At 42.4% G+C, this 20,402-nt stretch overlaps 1 protein-coding gene across 3 annotated transcripts in view; it reads left to right on the forward strand.

The window, feature by feature from the left end:
- Positions 1–20,402, forward strand: part of NOTCH2 (notch receptor 2) — a 175,829-nt gene that overhangs the window by 147,393 nt on the left and 8,034 nt on the right. For 2 of the 3 annotated variants that reach the window (XM_060139208.1, XM_060139209.1), the window contains 12 exons: positions 2,263–2,491; positions 3,520–3,721; positions 5,455–5,608; positions 5,991–6,175; positions 7,796–7,928; positions 12,160–12,396; positions 14,974–15,086; positions 16,042–16,547; positions 17,873–18,220; positions 19,068–19,210; positions 19,413–19,623; positions 20,070–20,166. In XM_060139208.1, the coding sequence (XP_059995191.1) occupies positions 2,263–2,491; positions 3,520–3,721; positions 5,455–5,608; positions 5,991–6,175; positions 7,796–7,928; positions 12,160–12,396; positions 14,974–15,086; positions 16,042–16,547; positions 17,873–18,220; positions 19,068–19,210; positions 19,413–19,623; positions 20,070–20,166 (2,558 nt within the window). Of the gene's footprint in view, positions 1–2,262; positions 2,492–3,519; positions 3,722–5,454; positions 5,609–5,990; positions 6,176–7,795; positions 7,929–12,159; positions 12,397–14,973; positions 15,087–16,041; positions 16,548–17,872; positions 18,221–19,067; positions 19,211–19,412; positions 19,624–20,069; positions 20,167–20,402 lie in introns of those variants that run through there. The other variant, XM_060139210.1, reaches the window with a different exon arrangement.

A 20,402-nucleotide genomic window follows, 5' to 3' on the forward strand; every position in this document is an offset into this window, starting at 1 on the left:
AACTTAACTCTCCTTTCCACTTTCCTGTCCCAGGCAACCAGGGATCTATCTCTGTCACTATGGATTTGTGTGAATTTTTTTACAGTTTTATATAAATAGAATCATATAATGAAAACTCTTTTCTGAAGAGAGGGAATATGAGTTCTAAAGGTTTTAATGAGTAATTCTGTTTTGTAATCTTGCTAAACTCACTTATCATTAATTCCAGATTAGTATAGCTTCTGGTTTAGTTTAGATTCCTAGGATTTTTTATAGAGATAATACACTATGTTATTTCTGAATAAATACAACTGTTATACCTTTTATTTCTTTTCTGTATTCTTTTATTTCTAAATCTGTACGCATTTTATTTATTTTTCTTGCATTATTGCACTGACTTCAGTAAATGCAGAATAGAAGTGGTGAGAGAAGCTGGTCCTGCCTTGTTCTTGATTCTAAGGGAGAAGCATCAAATTGAGGAATTTACCTCATTTTACCTCAATTTGGTGAGAATTTTGCAACTTACCTTCAGTTGGCTGAGGATTTTCTTCCTTTTAATAATGACTGAGGGTTACTTTTCTTTTGAATGAGTTTTCAGTATCTCTTGAGGTGGTAATACTGTTTTTTAAGGTCTTTTAATGTAAGTGAATTATGTTAATTGATTTTCAAATGTTGAACTGACCTTAAATTTCTGGGATAAATTCTACTTGGTCATGATGTGTTATCTCTCTCATATATTGTTGGATATTATTTACTCAAATTTTGCTAAGGATTTTTGTATCTGTGTTCATGGGGCATGTTGTTCTCTAATTTTCTTATACTGTATTTGTATAGTTTTGATAAGAGGGTGATGCTGGCCTCATAGAACAAATCAGAAAGTGTTCCCTTTCTATTTTTTGGAAGACTTTGAGTAGAATTAGTATCATTTCTTCTAAACATCTAGGCCTAGAATTTTCTTTCTGGGAAGGTTTTTAATTATAAATTTAATTCCTTTAATAGGTGTTCAGGGTATCTATTTCTTTTTCATTGAGCTTTGGTGATTTGCATCTTTCAAGGAATGAGTTTTACTTTAAGTCGTCAGAATTGTTGGCATTGAGTCTTTCATGATATTCCTTTATTGTACTTTTAATGTTTATTTTAAAATGGGGTTATTTCCCTTCTCTTATTTCAGATATTGGTTATTTATGTCTTCTCTCTTTTTTCATCTGGTTGCTCTTGGTAGAGCATTATTGGTTTTAGTAATCTATCTGTTTATGTATTATGTGTATTTACGTATGTAGGTATGTATTTATAATCTTAATGAACCCAGTTTTAGTTTCATGATTTTTCTCAGTTGTTTTACTGTTTCCTATTTCATTGATTTCTGCTCTTTAGTCTTTTCATTGCCTACTTTGGTTTTAGTTTGCCCTTCTTTTTCTAGTTTCTTAAGATGGAAGTTTAGATTTTGTTTCATTCTACTACTTCTAAAATAAGCATTTAATGCTATACATTTTTCCTCAAAACACTGCTTTAGCTTTATTTCACAAATTTTGACGTGTCATGTTCTTTTCGTTCAGCTCAAAATACTTTCAGGTTTCCATTTGGATTTGTTCTGTGACTCATAAGTTATTTAGAAGTGTGTTCTTTAGTTTCCAAATATCTTTTGTTGCTGATTCCTTCCAGGTAGGTTTTGTTACTGATTTCTAGTTTAATTCCATTGTGATCAGTGAACATTCTTCACATGATTTGAATTACTTTAAATTTATTAAAGCATGTCATATGGCCCAGTGTATGGTCTGTCTTGGTAAATGTTCTGTGTGCATTTGAAAAATGAAATGAGGGAAGAAAGGAAGAGAGGGAGGGAAAAGAAAGCAAAGATAGATTAGCGCAGGGGGGCTGATTACTATCTATTCCATCGTACCCAACCCACTCCACCACTACATACACCTTTTGAAAATCTTTATTGATATTTCTGAGATTCTGTGTATTGGGGCATGTATTTGATTTACAAATGCAAGTTTGTGGGACAAATACAAGTTTTATGACTATTAAGTTTGCAAAACTGTTAGTGGTATATGGAAAGTTCATTCCAGGTATTAAACAGATTCTTATTATTAAGAATCTCAGGGAAGTGTTACTGCATTCATTTTCATAAATGGAGGAGTCAGGGCAAAATAGATGCAAAGAAAAGTCAGAATTGTTTCTGTTCTTTGTGTGACTCAGTGCAGGGTACTCACCTTTATGAGTCTAAGGTTAACTTGATGCTGCTGTTCAGAGTTCTAATTCTTGTGTGCAATGGCTTAGATCCTTGCCAGAATGGAGGTTCCTGTGTAGACGGAGTGAATACTTTCTCCTGCCTATGCCTTCCGGGCTTCACTGGGGACAGGTGTCAGACAGACATGGATGAGTGTCTGAGTGAACCCTGTAAGAACGGAGGGACCTGCTCTGACTATGTCAACAGCTACACCTGCAAGTGCCAGGCGGGATTTGATGGAGTCCACTGTGAGGACAACATTGACGAGTGCACTGAGAGGTGAGCAGCCCGTGTCCTCAGGCACCAGTGTCTTAGGGGCAAAGGGAGAAACAGGAGGAAACTACAGAGCACAGTACTGGGATCAAGGGACAGGCATAAGGCATCCACTTGGATCCCACCCCATAATCACCTCTTATTTCCTAGTTCCTGAGTCCTTGTAGACATGTAGTTACAAGCTCAAAGGTTAGAGGTTGAAAAACTTAGTGAGAGGGCTTCCCTGGTGGCACAGTGGTTGAGAGTCCGCCTGCTGATGCAGGGGACACGGGTTCGTGCCCCGGTCCGGGAGGATCCCACATGCCGCGGAGTGGCTGGGCCCGTGAGCCATGGCCGCTGAGCCTGCGTGTCCGGAGCCTGTGCTCCACAACGGGAGAGGCCACAGCAGTGAGAGGCCCACGTACCGCAAAAAAAAGAAAAAAAAAAAAAAACAACTTAGTGAGATGGATCATCATTTGTTGCTTGCATAGGGAACAGAAAGAGCTATAATTCTATTCCATATCCTTTTGGTCTCTTGTTCATTTTAGTTGACAATTAAGAAATTCCTATTTCTTTGCAGATTTGTCATCCCTCTTTAAGTAATTTCTGGGAGGTTTGTTTCTTTTTAAATTATCAACAAATTTGTTCTGTTTCTCTTCCATAAAGAAATCTAGAGTCAAGAGCTATTTATTTAACACTTCCCTTATAAATTAAATTGACTTAGGGATAAAATGAAATCTGAGACATGGAAAGCTACAGAAGCACGGGGTAAAACTTGGAAACCTTCACTTTCCTTAGGAGCCTCAGCGTCTAATAAGCTCAGACTTTTAAATACTCCTCTAATCTTTTTGGCTGTGCGAAGGAAGCTGAGATTCAGGCTGACTGGTGCCCATTCTAGTTTGGAAAAAGGTAACGTTTACTGGATATAGGAGTTTTGGGTGCTCAGGAGTATTTGCCTCTGTAATATCTTAGATTCCAGGAACCTTAGTTTTTAAATAGCAGGTCAGAGGAACCAGATTACATAGCTAATGTTGTTCTCCCTGTTTGCTTCTTAGCTCCTGTTTCAACGGTGGCACATGTATCGATGGGATTAACTCCTTCTCTTGCTTGTGCCCTGTGGGCTTCACTGGCCCCTTCTGCCTCCATGAAATCAATGAATGCAACTCTCATCCATGCCTGAATGAAGGAGTATGTGTTGATGGCCTGGGTACCTACCGCTGCATCTGCCCATTGGGCTACACTGGGAAAAACTGTCAGGTAATTAGACTCCATCCCATTCATTCAGCTCCCTCAGAATAGTTGAATATTACACCTATTCCTTTTCTAGGCAGAATAAGCCCCACCCAAAAGAGAAAGTTCTGGGTCTTAGGGATGTCCCTGAGATAAATCTGGAGAGCTTCTTAATAGCGGGTAGATTCCAAAATGGTGACACTGGCAAGATTATATGGATTAACAAATATAAAATTGTTATAACAGGCTAACCAAGAACTGCAGAAAATGCATGTGGGAAATAAGCGCATAGATATCATTTAGGAAATACAAAAAGGGAAATAAAGAACAATCAAAATACGATTTTTAAAATTCAGGTACAACATCTAAGGGGATAATGAGAATTATCATGTCTTGCAATATTGTAACAGTCTCAAAACCAAGCTATTCACATGTCTTTTAAATTCAACTATTTATAATAATATACGTTTTCATAGATTCTTATAAGGGAAGGACCCCTGAGAGCTGACTGGTCTAGCCTTTCATTTCGTGGAAGAAGAAACTGAGCCCCAGAGGGGCAAAGTAACTTTTCCAAGGTTGCGTACCAAACAGCATTGTATTTAATTTTATGTAGCTTTACCTCTCAAACAATGGTACATGATAGAATAACAGCAGTCCAAAGAACTTAGGAATAAATGGCCACGTTTAACTAGACTTACAGAGTACACTTCAATAAGGCTTTGCTGTAAGCAAAGGCGCTATAAGCACCTCTGCCTGTTAAACAGCTTGTTGCTGATTCTGTGGATCAGGAGGGTATTTCTTTTTTTTTACATCTTTATTGGAGTATAATTGCTTTACAATGGTGTGTTCGTTTCTGCTTTATAACAAAGTGAATCAGTTATACATATACATATGTTCCCATATCTCCTCCCTCTTGCGTCTCCCTCCCACCCTCCCTATCCCACCCTCTAGGTGGTCACAAAGCAGGAGCTGATCTCCCTGTGCTATGCGGCTGCTTCCCACTAGCTATCTACCTTACGTTTGCTAGTGTATATATATCCATGCCTCTCTCTCGCTTAGTCCCAGCTCACCCTTCAGGAGGGTGTTCTTCACAGGGCTCCTGCTTGTTCTCACAGTGCAGACTACAGGTGCTCGTGGAGCGCTCTGCCCTTGCCCCTTTCTTTCACGAAAGGTCTGTACTGTTGAGTATGGCCTTCCTCTCCCCGGGGGCCAGGCCACCCCATGTGAGTTTTGGAGAAGGTGCTAGTTCACTTACAGTCTTTGTCTCATGCTTTTCGTAAGCCTGAGTTTCTCCCATCAAATAAGCTCTTTGACAGTTTTTAGGTTTATTAACAGGCTTTAAGTCCTTTCACTCTATTCACCGCAGACAGACTTGATCAAGCCCCACGTGGATTTCTCACTCAGGAGCAGCACGTAGGAGCTGTCTGACAGCTTTAACTCTCTCTTTCTTTCTAGCCGCATAGGGTGGCCATGTTTCTAGACATAAGTGTGGCGGAGGGGATAACTTAACCTATTGGGCTTCCTCAAATTCTTAAACTTGTGTGGTAAGAATTTTTAAATAGCAGAGCTAAAAGGAATTAGACTGTATAAAATGATTGGATTATCCGGGGACAGTGGATCTAAGTTTAAGGCTTGGGTGAGGGCTCTTTTTTTAAATTATTAATTAGTATGCTTTCCTTTGATTTCTTAAAATGCAGTGTAACTTTTTTTTTTCGTTTCTGGTGTCTGAATGTTGATGTATGTGTATGCCCCTGTTTCAGACCCTGGTGAACCTCTGTAGTCGGTCTCCATGTAAAAACAAAGGTACTTGCATTCAGGAGAAAGCACAGTCCCGGTGCCTGTGTCCGTCTGGATGGGCTGGTGCTTACTGTGACGTGCCCAATGTCTCCTGTGAGGTTGCGGCCTCCCACAGAGGTGAGCTGTGCCCCCTCAGACTCAAGGGTCCGTTCACAAAGTATTGACTGACCAGCAGCGTTTTAGGGCAAATATTGTTATCATGGGAGGAGAGGGAAGGGAAGACAGGAGTGGATGGAGAAGACTCTGGAGAAAGGGTCTGAAACAGAAGGTGAAAGGGCAGAGGAACAGCTCTAGAGATTCCAAAAAGAAAGGTATTTGAAGTGAAAGGAAGGCATATTCCACTTTCAGGGCTTGTTTATTTTTAATATAAAACTGGTACCGGGGATTGTGAACTAGACAATAATAAAATTTGATGTGTCAACCGGCTTAGATTAGTTGGTCTGAACCTGACGTGTTGTGTGCCCTTCCGTGATGTTTCTTCCCCCACTGGGTTTCCCAGGGGTGCCCGTTGACCGCCTGTGCCAGCACTCAGGCATCTGTATCAGTGCTGGCAACTCGCATCACTGCCAGTGCCCCCTGGGCTACACCGGGAGCTACTGTGAGGATCAGCTGGATGAGTGCTCGTCCAATCCTTGCCAGCACGGAGCCACCTGCAGGGACTTCATTGGTGGATACAGATGTGAGGTGAGTAAGATGAGCAGGGAGAGGTCAGAGACCTCCCAGAAGATGGCACAACTCCTACGAACATTAGCATATTGAGTTTAGCTGCTTATGTCTTATTTTCACAATTTATAGATTTTTTTTTCCAGTTACAATTACAGTGTTTACTAATCACTGGGTTTTTTTCAGTCCCCCTGTGCAATAAGTTAAAATAGCTCTGGTAAGATAATTTTACAGAGGTCTGGAACCATCTTCCACAGGGCTGCTTCCAGGATTCAAAGCCAACCTTCGCCTGCTGTGCATTTCACAGTCCCACCCAGCCCTGCGGCTCCTGGTATTTCCCTGAATAGCAGTTGAGATAGGAGAAGCCACTTTGAGGCGTGTCCCTTTGACCCATGTCATCTTTGTATACAGTCATTGATCAACCAACTAATAATTCTCTCAAAAAAATGTTGCTTAGCCTGTTCTGTGTAGTGTCATACTGTTACATGTGTATACTTGAGGATGTGTGTGTCTTTTAAGGGACATGTCATGTCTTCTTAATGTCTGGGCTGATAATGGTTAGATCAAGATTTTAACAAAAGACCAGAGACATGGATTTGATCCCAATTTAGACCACCAAGCAACACTGAGAAAAGCTTTGCTTGTCTACTTATCATAAATGAGCCAAAGATGGCATCTGTATATTGGTCCCTAAGTTGTTTATTTCTTCACAGCAGGCTGAGACCTGGTAGCTCAAAAACCACTGGAACCAAACTCAAATTTTGACACATCCAGTTGTTTTAAACATAGCCTTAATAAGTAGAATTTAGCCACTTAGAGCCTGCCTGCTTTGTATATTCTGCAAACCTGCAGCAGACACTGCTAGCCATAGGTAAGATAAGCCCCAGGACATGAAGATACCAAGCCACAGCTGCCCTTCAGAGCTCTCTGATCCACAGACCTTGGCCTGGCTGCTGAGTGATATCACCAAACACGTCAGCCCCATCTCTGTAACCCCCTTCCCTCCAAGTTCATCTGCCCTCCTCTCCTTACCCTCTTTCTCCCTCTGGATGATCTTATGCTGTGAGGGACTCAAAACATTTCCCAAATAGAGCCACTTTGTGGTCGGTATCTTCTTTCTTGATGAGCCCTAAAAGCCCTGGAACCCCTACCTCTAGCCCAGCTAGCTAGCCCACCTCTCTGGGCCCTCACCCCATACCAGTCAGTTTCTCACACTTAAACATGTAGTTTCCTGAACCTGGAGATCAATACATGTGATATCTTTACTACCATCCACACATACCGTTAGAGTGAGTCACAGGGTCCTCATCACATACAAAGGAATGCATATTTTAGGGGAAGCCTGCACACAGGAGGGACGAAAGTTTTGCACAGGCATCATCGGAACTATCGCTCAGAATATTCAGTCCTTGCCTTCCCCTTCAAGTGGCTTTTTGTCACTTTCGGCTGGAAGTGATAAATGCCAGTAAGATGTGAGCTAACTCTGCACGAGATTGTTAGTAGAGAGTGTGATGATGCCAGAGAAGCGTGCAAGGGCTGGGGGAAGAGGGTCACAGGTAACTTACCAGATCTCATTTGCTCTCAAGGTCTGTGTCCTACAATGGGCCAATATTTCTTGTTCGTTTTGCTTGCTCTTGGCAGTGTGTCCCAGGATATCAGGGTGTCAATTGCGAGTATGAAGTGGATGAGTGCCAGAACCAGCCATGCCAGAACGGAGGCACCTGTATCGACCTTGTGAACCATTTCAAGTGCTCCTGCCCACCAGGCACTCGGGGTATGAAATCAGCCTTACCTGTCTTCCATCCAGGGCATTCTCTAAGTTATAAATGCATTTTTAGTGTTGAGTGGGTTTTTAAAAATCAAGCATTATCTGAATCCTGGTAATTCAAGCCATTTCATTCATCTCTTGCCTAGCTCTGATGTTCTGACTCCGATTCTGTCTGGTTGTTGTTGAGATCCGTGAAACACAGAATGTGAAAATGACATAAGGTTGCAACAAAGTTGATCTGGTTAGCAAGATTTCTTGGTGCTTCTCGGGAAGACAACTAGTGGCCTCTTGAAAAAATAATTCATATTTACCAGCTCATGTTATTTTTTTAAACTTGCCAAGTTTTGCCTCCATAAAGTGGGGAAATGAATGACATGAAAACATTTGCCTGTTTTCATAAGGCCAGGGGAGAACACTGATGGCCCAAGACTGTAGCTAAGAATTGCAGTAAGACCTAATGAGATACAACCCTAGATGGTGGGTGACGGAGCCATCATTTTGCCAGGGGCACTCCCCTGCCTCCAAACAATCTCTTGGAAAGAGCTTAGAGTATTGTTTTTTGGAAGAGATGTAGTTATAATGGTACCTGCTCTGAGCAGCTTGTGGAAAAAAGAAAAAGTAAGAGGCCATCCACAATGGTGGGAAATCGATTCTCATTGTCAAAGAGAATAGAATGTTAGAGAAATATTTATACTGTCTTAGACCTTTGTGTCAGTGAATTTTGGTAATTTACCCTTCTTGAGTTCAGACTTTGGCTAAATTAAAATGGAAGAGTACCCCACTAGTAGGCTAGTTATTGAGCAATGAGGTTAACGGGGAAGAAAAAATTAGGGAGAAACAGCCTTTGAATATTTGAAGATTTGTCCTGTAAAAGTACTGAGTTCTCTGCTCAGTGCCTGAAAGAGAAGTAGAAGTTAATTTTGACTTGCTGTTAGCTTGGTCCTTTGAATACTTGTACTGTATGGGACAAGCTGTGATTCTGGTAGTAGCAAATTAAACCTCAAATCTCAGTGGCTTAACACAACAATTTTTCTTTTTGTCACTCAGATCAAGTCTGAGTGTGTTGGGCTACCTCTCTTTATATTTTAGAAATGTGGCTTGCAGCACGGGGCCTCCAAGACCTCCACAGCAGGGGAAGAGGGACAGACTTACAGGGTCATGCAGCAGCTTTCAATACCTCAGTCTGGAAGTGACACCCATCACTACTGCTCACAGTATACTGGCCAGAAGTAGTAAAATGGTCTCAACCTGGCTTCAAGGGAGACTGGGAAATGTAGGCAAGCACATGGATATTCATCTACACTAAAATCTCTGCTATACCATTAACTTTTTTTTTTTTTACCGTTAACATTTTATTAATTAGAGATATCAGTCCTAGAATGGATCATTTCATAAGGCAACGAAATTTCTCTCTTCTAACCATTTGTTAAGGATGGCTGAAATGATAGATTTGCTATTATTATTAACAGTCTTTTTCTTCTGGTACTTTGAATGTGTCATCCCATCCCATGTGATTTGACCTCCATTTTTTTAATGAGAAATTAGCTGCTAACCTTATTGAGGATCCCTGTACATGATGAGTCTCTTCTCTCTTGATGCTTTCAAAATTCTCTGTCTTTTGTGATGTGTGTAGGTGTGGATCTCTTTGAGTTTGTCATACTTAGAACTCGTTGAGTTATTATGCTGTTGTGTTTGGTTAGATATGTGGAGTGGTATTTATTTCTCTCTGGCCCTTGGTGAACATTCCAGAGGACTCTCAAGTCCCACAGCCTCATTGCTAGAGTTACCACTATTGCTTTTCTTTCTATACTCCTGAGCTTTGGATCTTGGCCTGCGTTGCCTCCAGTCCCCCACGTCAAGAGCTAACTGTAATAGTTCTTCTGCCTCAGGCTGAGGTTGACCTCTCTTTTACTTGATAGGTCTGTTCATGACTGCTGGTTCTATTCTGATGGGAGGATAAGCATCTGTGTTCATTTTACTAGCAGTCTATAGAATACCAAATATTCTATGAGAGTGGGAGCACATACCGGTTTGCTTTTACTTTGCAATTTTTGATTTTGTTTGTTAATAGGTAATGTATGCACATGGTCCACAATTTTATACAACCCCCCGCCCCAACACACACACACACACACACACACACACACACACACACACACACGTAGAAAGAGCATACAGTGAAAAATCTCTTCCCCATATACCTAGTTCTCCTTCTCTCACAAACAAGTAAACACCACTTTTCTTTAGTTTTCTGTGTATCTTTCTTGAGTTTTTTTTTAATGTATCCTTCAGAGTTTCTTTATGTATATAGAAGCCAAGGACAAAGATATTTTTAATACCCACTTCTTACTCTGAAGATAGATTAGACACAGTATTTTGCACTTGGTTTTTTTTTTTTTAACTTAATTGGAGATGTTTCTATATCAAAATATAGAACCTCCTTCATCTTTTTTATTCTGCAGAAATCCCTTTTATGGGCATACCATATTTTACTTAACCAGTGCCCTAATGATAGAAATGCGAATTGTCTAGCATGTGTGTAAGTGTATTTGTAGAATAAATTTTCAGAAATGGAGTTGCTGGATTAGAGAATAGGTGCATTTGTAATTTTGGTTGATATTACTGAATTGCAATGTATGAGCAAACCTGTGGGCTTCTCCTCAATGTGAATGGACATACTCTCATTTAAGAGTCATTTGGTTTTCTTTTTTCTATGGTTTCTGTGTTCATATCTGTATCCTTTTTTCCTGTTATGTTGTTTATCTTAATATTTTACAGAGAACAGATGTCTATGAAACAAAATATAAGTATATTCCCGATGTATTGCTTTTTGTTTTTTAATTTTCTTTATGGGAATTTTTCATGCAGAGATTTTTATTTTTAATCAGGTTGAATTTATCAGGGTTTTTTTTATGGTTTCTGTGTTTTGAATCCTAGTCAGCGACACTGTTCCCATTCTAAGATTATAAAGGAATTCTCACATATTTTCTTCAAGTACTAGAATACTGGAGAACTTTTCCCAAATGGCTACTGATTTGTCCCAACACAATTTACTGAATATTTGATCTTTCATACAGTGATTTGAGATGGCACCTTTATCAAATTCTAAATTCCCATGTGTATTTGGGTGTTTTTCTGGGCTTTCCTTTTTGTTCTGTTATTCTATTAATTTATCAATGCCTCTCTGCTTTAAATATTAAGGGTCTTCTTTTTCACAGTTTTCCAGGCTGTGGTTATAGTTTGTTTTTCTATATAATTTTAGAATCAGACTGTCTATTAAAAATCCTGTTAGTATTTTTATCGGAGTCACATTAAATTTATGAATTTGTGTAAAGAAGACTGACATCTTTATGATGAGGAGTCTTCCTAACCAAACCATAATGTCTTTCCATTTATTCAAGTTTCCTTTTGAGCCTTTCAGGTCTATTTTATAGCCTTCACGTAGGTGTAGCACATTTCTTGTTAAGATTATTCTTAGGTATTTTATCTTTTGCTACTGCTATTGAAAATGAGGCCTTTTCTTACATTTTTCTTTTCTTTCCAATAGTCTTGCTATTACAAGTGGTAGGAATACAGAACTGCTTTCCTTTCTTTTGCAATTGTTTGAATTAATCATGAAATCATTTCTAGAATAGTCATTGATTTCTTTTGTTTCTTTCTCAAAAATATTTACAGATACTCATGCTTGATGGCTCATTTACAACTACAGCACATTGAATGAGTTCTGTTTTAAATGGAATAACCTTTGAGCTCTCAACAGGATACTTCCCCTCTGTTTTTTCAATATAAGATATTAGTGCACTTATACTATTTACAGGAAAAGTCAATTACGTCACTCAAAATTTACTTCCAATTCTTACCAAGAATTCTTCCAATTCTTACTTGTAATCTATTTATTTATTTATTGCTATTTTTTAACTGTTTTTATATTTTGAATCAAAATGAATAAATTAATGAAAATAATGCTAGCTACTACCTAGTGAGCTGCTTCTTTCGGTTGTGTGGGAGAGAACGTGTGAAGCCCTGAGTACATTCTTTCCTTACTGCTGACCAAGAGGATAGCAGCTGCCCTTGATCAAGAGTGTGTTTTGCCCTGCCTGACCTAAAAGTTCCCACCGCAGACTGAGGAATGTAGCCTGACTAATTGTGAAAGTGCCAACAAGGGTGGTTCTCCCTTGCTGGAAAGCAGCGTTCTAAGGATTGTCATGATTTTCTCTCTCTCCTCTCTTTCGTCCAGGCCTGCTTTGTGAAGAGAACATTGATGACTGTGCCAGGGGTCCCCACTGCCTTAATGGCGGTCAGTGTGTGGATAGGATTGGGGGCTACAGTTGTCGCTGCTTGCCTGGCTTTGCTGGAGAGCGGTGTGAGGGGGACATCAACGAGTGCCTCTCCAACCCCTGCAGCTCTGAGGGCAGCCTAGACTGCATACAGCTTACCAACGACTACCTGTGTGTCTGCCGCAGTGCCTTTACCGGTGAGCGACTTTCCAGCCTCCCCAGCCACTCTGCCTCGGAGGGGGATTTTAGTGAGGAAATTGGGCCCTGTATGACACATCCCAGACCCGAGTGAAGCTTTTCTCATATGTGAAAAACTGGACCAGCTTAATTCAAGGGCCCAATTTTTTTCTTAGGTCTGTGCTCCATCGACGTTTGCTATTCCTGAGAGATGCTGTCTCTTTTGTTATACATTCATTATATCATATTGTAGCAGAAATATAAAAAAAAAGAATAGAATGTTGGGAGTAGTTGAGCAAAATAACATTTTTAAATTGAGGTAAAATACACATAACTTAGTTTACCATCTTTACCATTTTTAAGTATACAGTTCAGTGGTGTTTAGGACGTTCACACTGTTACGCTACCATCACCACCATCCATCTTCAGAACTCTTCATCTGAGCAAAATAACATCTTGTTTTCAGGAACCTTACCTCTAACTCTGGTTTCATCACCCTGCCTCCTTTGGCATGTAGTGACTTGAGTTACTGGGTAGTTGCTGCCACTGTGACCTTTCCACCTCTGTGGGAATCCAGAGAGGCTTAGGGTCTTCTAGGACACTTAAAGGGAGTAGATCCAAATCGGGGTGCATTTAACCAAAATTGGTTGATGAGGGTTTGAAAAGGAAAACTTCAGAAGTCACAAGTATGACCTGCCGTCTTAAGACTTGGCTGTGTTCATCACAGATGATAAAGATGACCAAGTCCTGCCTCAGCATAGGGACTTTATCATAGACACTCGCTAATTATTTCTGGAGGAGGGCAACTTGGTGACTTTGGGGAGCTAAAATAGTTGTTTATGTCTAAATATGGCAGTATCATCAGAAATCTGTTTTGCACTTCTGGGATCCATCCGCATCTTATGCTGTAGAAGTATTCCTTGGGAGTCAGATGAGAGTCTGCAGTAGTCTACTTACTAATAGTTTGGCAAGTTGGACTCTGCTACATTCTGAGCCTATTATATCCAGACATTCTTCCTTCCAATGTTGAAGATGTGCTACCTTTAAGAACTTGGGAATTTTATTAAAAATGGGATGGATTTTGAAATATAGAAGATGCCTAGGTACATTATCAAAAGAGAAACAATCCATTATGAACATCATGCCTTCGAGGCGACACTGGACAGAAAGAATATGAACAATCTGTCTGTAGTCTCATATCGGTCATGATGTGCTTGAGAAGCCAGAAGAGCAGAACTGACTCCTGTTCCTTTCATTACCTCTGAGGCTTCCTTTATTTGGAAACGATGATAAGCTCTTACAAAGAAAGAAGGAACTAGATGAAGGAAGGAACGGAGGCCACCTTGAATTGGGGTCCCCTAGTCAGGAAGTGGTGTTTCTACATTTTCTACCCTTGTGAATAAAAAACGCTTTGACTCATTGATGGCGATTATGGTGGGGTGCTGATGCTGAGATGAACATCAAGGGACCATCAGTCCCTGAGCCCCATGCAAATGGGGTGGCTGCTCTTGCTTATTGTCTGCTGCTATGATTTGAAGAAACAAACATCTGTAACTCCTGCCTCATTATTCTGGTTGGCCAAAATTACTGCTATTTTAGTTTCATTTTAATTTTTAAAGCCATCCCTTCCCTTCCAAGTGCCTGAAGGCCAGATGGGGCCTGAATCCTTGCCCCATGTGCCGCTCCCCCCCGCCATGATTTCATTTGCTTAGTTCAGTTTGTCATGGAACAGTGGGCTCAGGATACCTTCTGTTTTAGAACTGAACTGTGCCTAGAGATCATTAACTCTGGGAATATTAAGCTGTGTTTTGAAACAGTGCCAATCAGGTTACAGAAAGGCTAGAAAATGATTGAAAAGAGATGTCACTGATGAAAATTCGCTATAAACTGCAAATCACCCTTTTTCTTAGTTTTTTAATTTTTATCGTAGTATAGTTGATTTACAACGTTGTGTTACTTTCTGCTGTACAGCAAAGTGAATCAGTTATACATGTATACACTCTTTTTTAGATTCTTTTCCCATATGGGTCATTACAGAGTATTGAGTAGAGAGTGTCCTGTGCTATACAGTAGGGTCCTTATTAGTTATCTATTTTATATATAGTAGTGTGTATATGTTAATCACCATTTAGATGTGTTGGTCTGGTGTAGCCTCTCTTATGGAATAGACGGTGTTAAAATGCAGTGAACACTTTTGCTGAATGTTTCTTTTGACTCATGAAAGCTAAAGTGCCTTCAAAAAAAGCTTAGATGTCATTTTCCTTTTTGTTTTTGGAGGGATTAGTCATTTTTTTTTAAAAAAATCTTGTTTTGTGAGTTGATTCTTGTTTTGTGAGTCGATTCAGGCACGTATGTGCTTATTACTGTAGATAAGACAGATGAGGGAACTGCCCTGAGTCGGTGATGGGCCATGCATGTTGAGATCCAATGAGTGCCTTTCTCATCCTCTTTTGTTCCCTTAGGATTAGAACTTAATTCTCATACCTCTCCCTCCTTCTCTAATCCTTTGACTGGCCCACATCCCAGGAGTGTTCTGTTCTGTAACTTGCAGTTACTACTTCTGCCTTTTAAAACACCCTTTCATTTTCTACTCTGAGGTCGTCACTGTGAAACGTTCGTCGATGTGTGTCCCCAGATGCCTTGCCTGAACGGAGGGACTTGTGCTGTGGCCAGCAACATGCCTGATGGTTTCATTTGTCGTTGTCCCCCGGTGAGTGCCGTGTTGCCTATTGAGGGAGGATGCTCTACTTCCACACAGTCTGTGACGAAGCTGAGATTAAACCTGGTGTTTCCGAGCTCTGTGGGGAACTATCTTGGTGGGGACGTTTCTTGATTTTAGCCTGTTTAGGAGAAAGTGCTTCAGTTTTCCATTTAGAACTGTTAAAATACTTCCAGAAACAGTGAGCTCCCTGATCTGTGACTGTCAATCTTCAGAAGCACCAAGGGCAATGGAATGTTCCCTTGAAATCAGGGCTGGTGTCTCTGGCTTCTGGGTCTTGTGCTGGAGGGTAGTCTTACTGCCCAGATTGGGAGAGAGTTGGTTGGAAATGCCACCCTGCTCACATTCCTTGGCGGGGACTATTTGAGAGCAGGCTGCTTCTTCAACTAGAAGGAAGCATAACGTTAGCCATTTGCTGTGCAAACACTTTTGCTACTGCCAGAGGCTAACACCTCTCTAACACAGATCACTATGTGTGGAGAGGTACCAAAAGGAAACCTGTCCAGTAACCTTGGCCTGGACTGAGCGAGAAGGCCAGGAACGAAATGGCATAGGAAAGTTTTTTAGACACCTAATACTCTGAAGTGAGGTTTTTCCCCTATAAAGTCACTGTATGAGTGATCTAATGACGCTTAGGAAAGGTGCTAATAGATACGGTGTCACCTGACTCTTATCCTACCATGAACTGTTGACTTCATTTCTAGAACTGAGCTCTTAGAGTGGGAAAATTCTATATTCATCCTATGGAACCGCCAGCCCTAACCTACAGGTTGACTTGAAGAGGTCTCTTCCTAGAACTTGGTCCAGGAGGCTACATGGAGGGATCTTAGCCAAGGGTCTAGCCTTTACCTCCCTAGAGGTGTGGCAGAGAGGGGGTTGGGAGGGAAAATGGGGCATGCCCTCAAGAGTCAGCCTGCCATTCTCATTCGTTCACTGATTTCCACAGGGATTCTCTGGGGCGAGATGCCAGAGCAGCTGTGGACAAGTGAAGTGTAGGAGAGGGGAGCAGTGTGTGCACACAGCCTCAGGACCCCGCTGCTTCTGCCCCAACCCCCAGGACTGCGACTCAGGCTGTGCCAGTAGCCCCTGCCAGCACGGGGGCAGCTGCTACCCTCAGCGCCAGCCTCCTTATTACTCTTGCAAGTGTTCTCCGCCGTTCTGGGGCAGCCACTGTGAATTCTACACAGCTCCCACCAGCACCCCTCCTGCCACCTGTCTGAGCCAGTATTGTGCCGACAAAGCTCGGGATGGCGTCTGCGATGAGGCCTGCAACAGCCATGCCTGCCAGTGGGATGGGGGTGACTGTTCCCTCACCATGGAGAACCCCTGGGCCAACTGCTCCTCCCCGCTTCCCTGCTGGGATTACATCAACAACCAGTGTGATGAGCTGTGCAACACGGCTGAGTGCCTGTTTGACAACTTTGAATGCCAGAGGAATAGCAAGACGTGCAAGTAAGCATCCAGGGTCCCCGGAACTGAGGGACACTGTCACTAACATACCTCGGTTTCTTGTTGTTGCTCCTAACCACTCCAGTGCTTCAGCCCAAGCTGCCTCTGCTTTTCGGACTGGTGCCCTGGGGCCCTCTCCTTCCTGGTGTCAGCCTTGTCCCAGCGCACGCTGCCCTGTGCTCTCCCTTGCTGACAGAGGGGCAGGAATGCTCACTGCACAGCTGCCCTCTCTCTGCCTGTCTCTGCTTCCTCGCCTGCTGCTCTCACAACCTCCTGGGGGAAATAACTTTTGGAAGTGTTGTTACCCACTCTCAGGCAGCCTCTCACATAACCTGCCTGCAGGATGGACGGAAAGGTCTGTACCTCTCTCTGTTTGCCCCATTCCTTTCCCTAAGACAGGGTTTCCCCATCAGGTTTATCAGGAAGCGCAAGCTAGCTTAGGCAACTTAACCCTCCAGGTCTTCATTGTTGCAGTTATAGGGGGCTTTGTGGGTTACATAATGACTTTCCATTTAGTCATCCCATTTAGTTTAACTCTGATTAATTTTCACCAACCTTGTGAGGCATAGGTATTGTTAATGGCCTTTCACAGGTGAGGGAACTGAGACCTAGAAGGTTCAAGAACTTGCCAAAGCACATACAGCTACTCCTGACCTGAGCTAGAGTGGCACAAGTTTTACTAGGTGGTGGAACCATCAATGGATGGGAGTGGGGGAGGAGAGGAGAGTGGAAATAAAATGATTTTTGCATCACCGGGCTTTGGGATTCAATTTCCTTTCCCCAGTGTTTGAAAGATACTGTACAAATTAGATCTGGTATCCTGTGTGGGACACACTGCTCCCCATCTATACCTTCCAGAGCTGGGATTCAATCTTGATTAGAAAAGAATTGGGCCATATCAACATGGTCCACTGTACAGCATCTCTTGATGGTACAGGGCTACTATCCAGTTTCTGGAAGCACTCTCTAGAGTCATGTTGTACTTCTGAAAGCCTAGAGGCAATGGATAAAAAAAAAATAAAGGAAGCATGGACCAAGTAGATTTAACAAGATTATGAGTTGTCTGGGGACCCATGAGTGTAGTGAGTACAGTTTTGTTTCTCATTCAGAGAGCACTCACTGACACTAAGGGGTGTAGACTATATATACTCTAAGAAGACAGGGATAGGAGAGTCACAGAAGGCTTCATGGGACATTCGGGATCTAATCTGAGCCATAGAAAATGGGTAGGAAAATCCACATTAGTTCCAAGGGGAAATCAAATAGAGCTCCGGTCTGGTCTGAGACCCTTACCTTGTTCTCTTCCTCCTCTGACTCCCCCTACCTAGATATGACAAATACTGTGCAGACCACTTCAAAGACAACCATTGTGACCAGGGATGCAACAGTGAGGAGTGTGGCTGGGATGGGCTGGACTGTGCTGCTGACCGGCCAGAAAACCTGGCAGAGGGTACCCTGGTCATTGTGGTGCTGATGCCACCTGAACAGCTGCTCCAGGATGCTCGCAGCTTCTTGCGTGCACTGGGCACCCTGCTCCACACCAACCTACGCATCAAACGGGATGCCCAGGGGGACCTCATGGTCTACCCCTATTACGGTGAAAAGTCAGCTGCCATGAAGAAGCAGAGATTGGCGCGCAGGTCCCTTCCAGGCGATCAAGAACAGGAAGTGGCTGGGTAAGTTTTAAATTTCTGAACTTCTTAAAGCTTAATTTTATCAAGCTGAGCGCTTTGATACACAGAAGTCATAACTGCAACTATAAAAATGAAAGGTCAGAAAAAGAACAGCCAGACCAAGTAACACAAGCCCATGATCCCAGTATTTACCGTTAGTGCTAAAGGTTTGCCTTGATTTGGGGATCCTGAAAAGTGGGCTGGAGCAAGTGGGGGGCAGGATGTCAGGATGGCCCCTCAAGTGCTAGAATCTCTAACCGTTTGCCAGAGTTACCTTAAATCCCTCTAGTAATGACTCCTCTTTGTATTAATCCTGGCCTTCTTTTCAAGGCCCTTCATTTATGTCTCTTTGACAGTGGTGATGTTCTGCAGATGTTCTGTCATTCACACACCACATTGTTAGTATATCTCACAGTGTTCAATTCAATAGCTAGCTGAAGTACAGATGCAGAGACAAAGGAGAGTAAGGAACAAAAACAAGGGGCAGGGGTGTATTTTTAGAGTGGCTCTATGTACCTTTGAGTACGTTGGAACGGGTAGGAGAAGCCCACCAAAGACAGCTTCACCCCATTTTCTCACTTTGTCTTATGTTGCCTAAGTCGGAACGCTTAGACTGAGCCAAACCAAGGATAGCGAGACATCTCCCGAGTGAGAATTAGTGTTTGGGATCTAGGTGGACAGCATCTTAATTTCTGAGATCTTTCTGGAGGCAGCGTCCAGAGGTGGAGAGCCTGAGGCTGAGCGTGAGGAAGAAGGCTCATGTCACCCTCTCCAACTCGGATTCCTGGACTGACACCCTTCCATTTTCTCCCCATTTCCCTTCTACCTCTTTCCCCTCGGCTTCCCACAGCTCTCAGGTATTCCTGGAAATCGACAACCGCCAGTGTGTCCAAGACTCAGACCAGTGCTTCAAGAATACGGATGCAGCAGCAGCTCTTCTGGCGTCTCACGCCATCCAGGGGACCCTGTCGTACCCTCTTGTGTCCGTTGTCAGTGAGTAGCACTGGAATTAAGGGGAAAGTATGGGGAGGAAGGTGTCACTTGCGGGCAGAAAGAACAAGGCATAGTTTACAATGTGCGGCTCTCTATCTCTCAGGGCTGGTGAGGTCAGAGTTGTTCTCTGAAGGAGTGTAGGGGGAATACTGAGAGTTGGATGTTTCATTCATCACTTTTCTCTGTCTCTCTGCACTTTCAGGTGAATCCCTGACCCCAAAACGCACCCAGCTTATCTATCTACTTGCTGTTGCTGTTGTTATTGTCTTGTTTATTATCCTGCTGGGGGTGATCATGGCAAAACGAAAGCGTAAGCATGGCTCCCTCTGGCTGCCTGAAGGCTTCACCCTTCGCCGTGACTCCAGCAATCACAAACGTCGTGAGCCAGTGGGACAGGATGCCGTGGGTCTGAAGTAAGGGAGTCTGCCAACAAGCTACCCTTCACAGTAATAATGAGCATGGATAAGAGGAGAATCAGATCTTGTTGAATCATGATTTTATATTCTGAGCTCTGGCCATGCTGTGTTATTACGCTTGACCATGATTCGCGATGCCTACTGAGTGGCTATAAAATAAGTGTCTGGATGCTTCAATTCTGTGCATATAATCACAGTGGTCCTCAGCTTCTGTGATGAGGCAGGCACACTTTTGTTGTCAGCTCTTGATTCGTGGGAAAGGAAAGGATATTTCCTCAGGCGATGGGATGTAATATTACCCATTTTTCCTGGGCCAAAGGCCCTGAAAGTCTGACTATAGCCATGAGAGTGTGTGATGGTAGAAAAAGTATTGAAAACTTCTATGTTCGTTTATGATATAACATCTGCCCTTATTTTACACCTTCATAATTCCGTCACATCAGAAATCTCTCAGTGCAAGTCTCAGAGGCTAACCTAATTGGTTCTGGAACGAGTGAACATTGGGTCGACGATGAAGGGCCCCAGCCAAAGAAAGCCAAGGTAAGCTAGCCATGGTAGAACCACCATTGTTATCCATTATCTGCTCACTTTTCGTATTTCTGTCCTTTGCTATCTAGAGTGTCATGAATGGGAGAAAAGGGTGATATTCTTTACATGTTGCCCAGGCAGAGGCTATCCTAGGTTGTCTGAAAAAGCAGGAATCTCTAGGTCACTGATGGCCTTGGGTTACCTGTGTAAGTTTTTCAAAAAGAACTCTTTAAAAATAATAAAACAAA

This window comes from Lagenorhynchus albirostris, chromosome 2 (assembly GCF_949774975.1).
Source record: "Lagenorhynchus albirostris chromosome 2, mLagAlb1.1, whole genome shotgun sequence".
Taxonomy (NCBI): Eukaryota; Metazoa; Chordata; class Mammalia; order Artiodactyla; family Delphinidae; genus Lagenorhynchus; species Lagenorhynchus albirostris.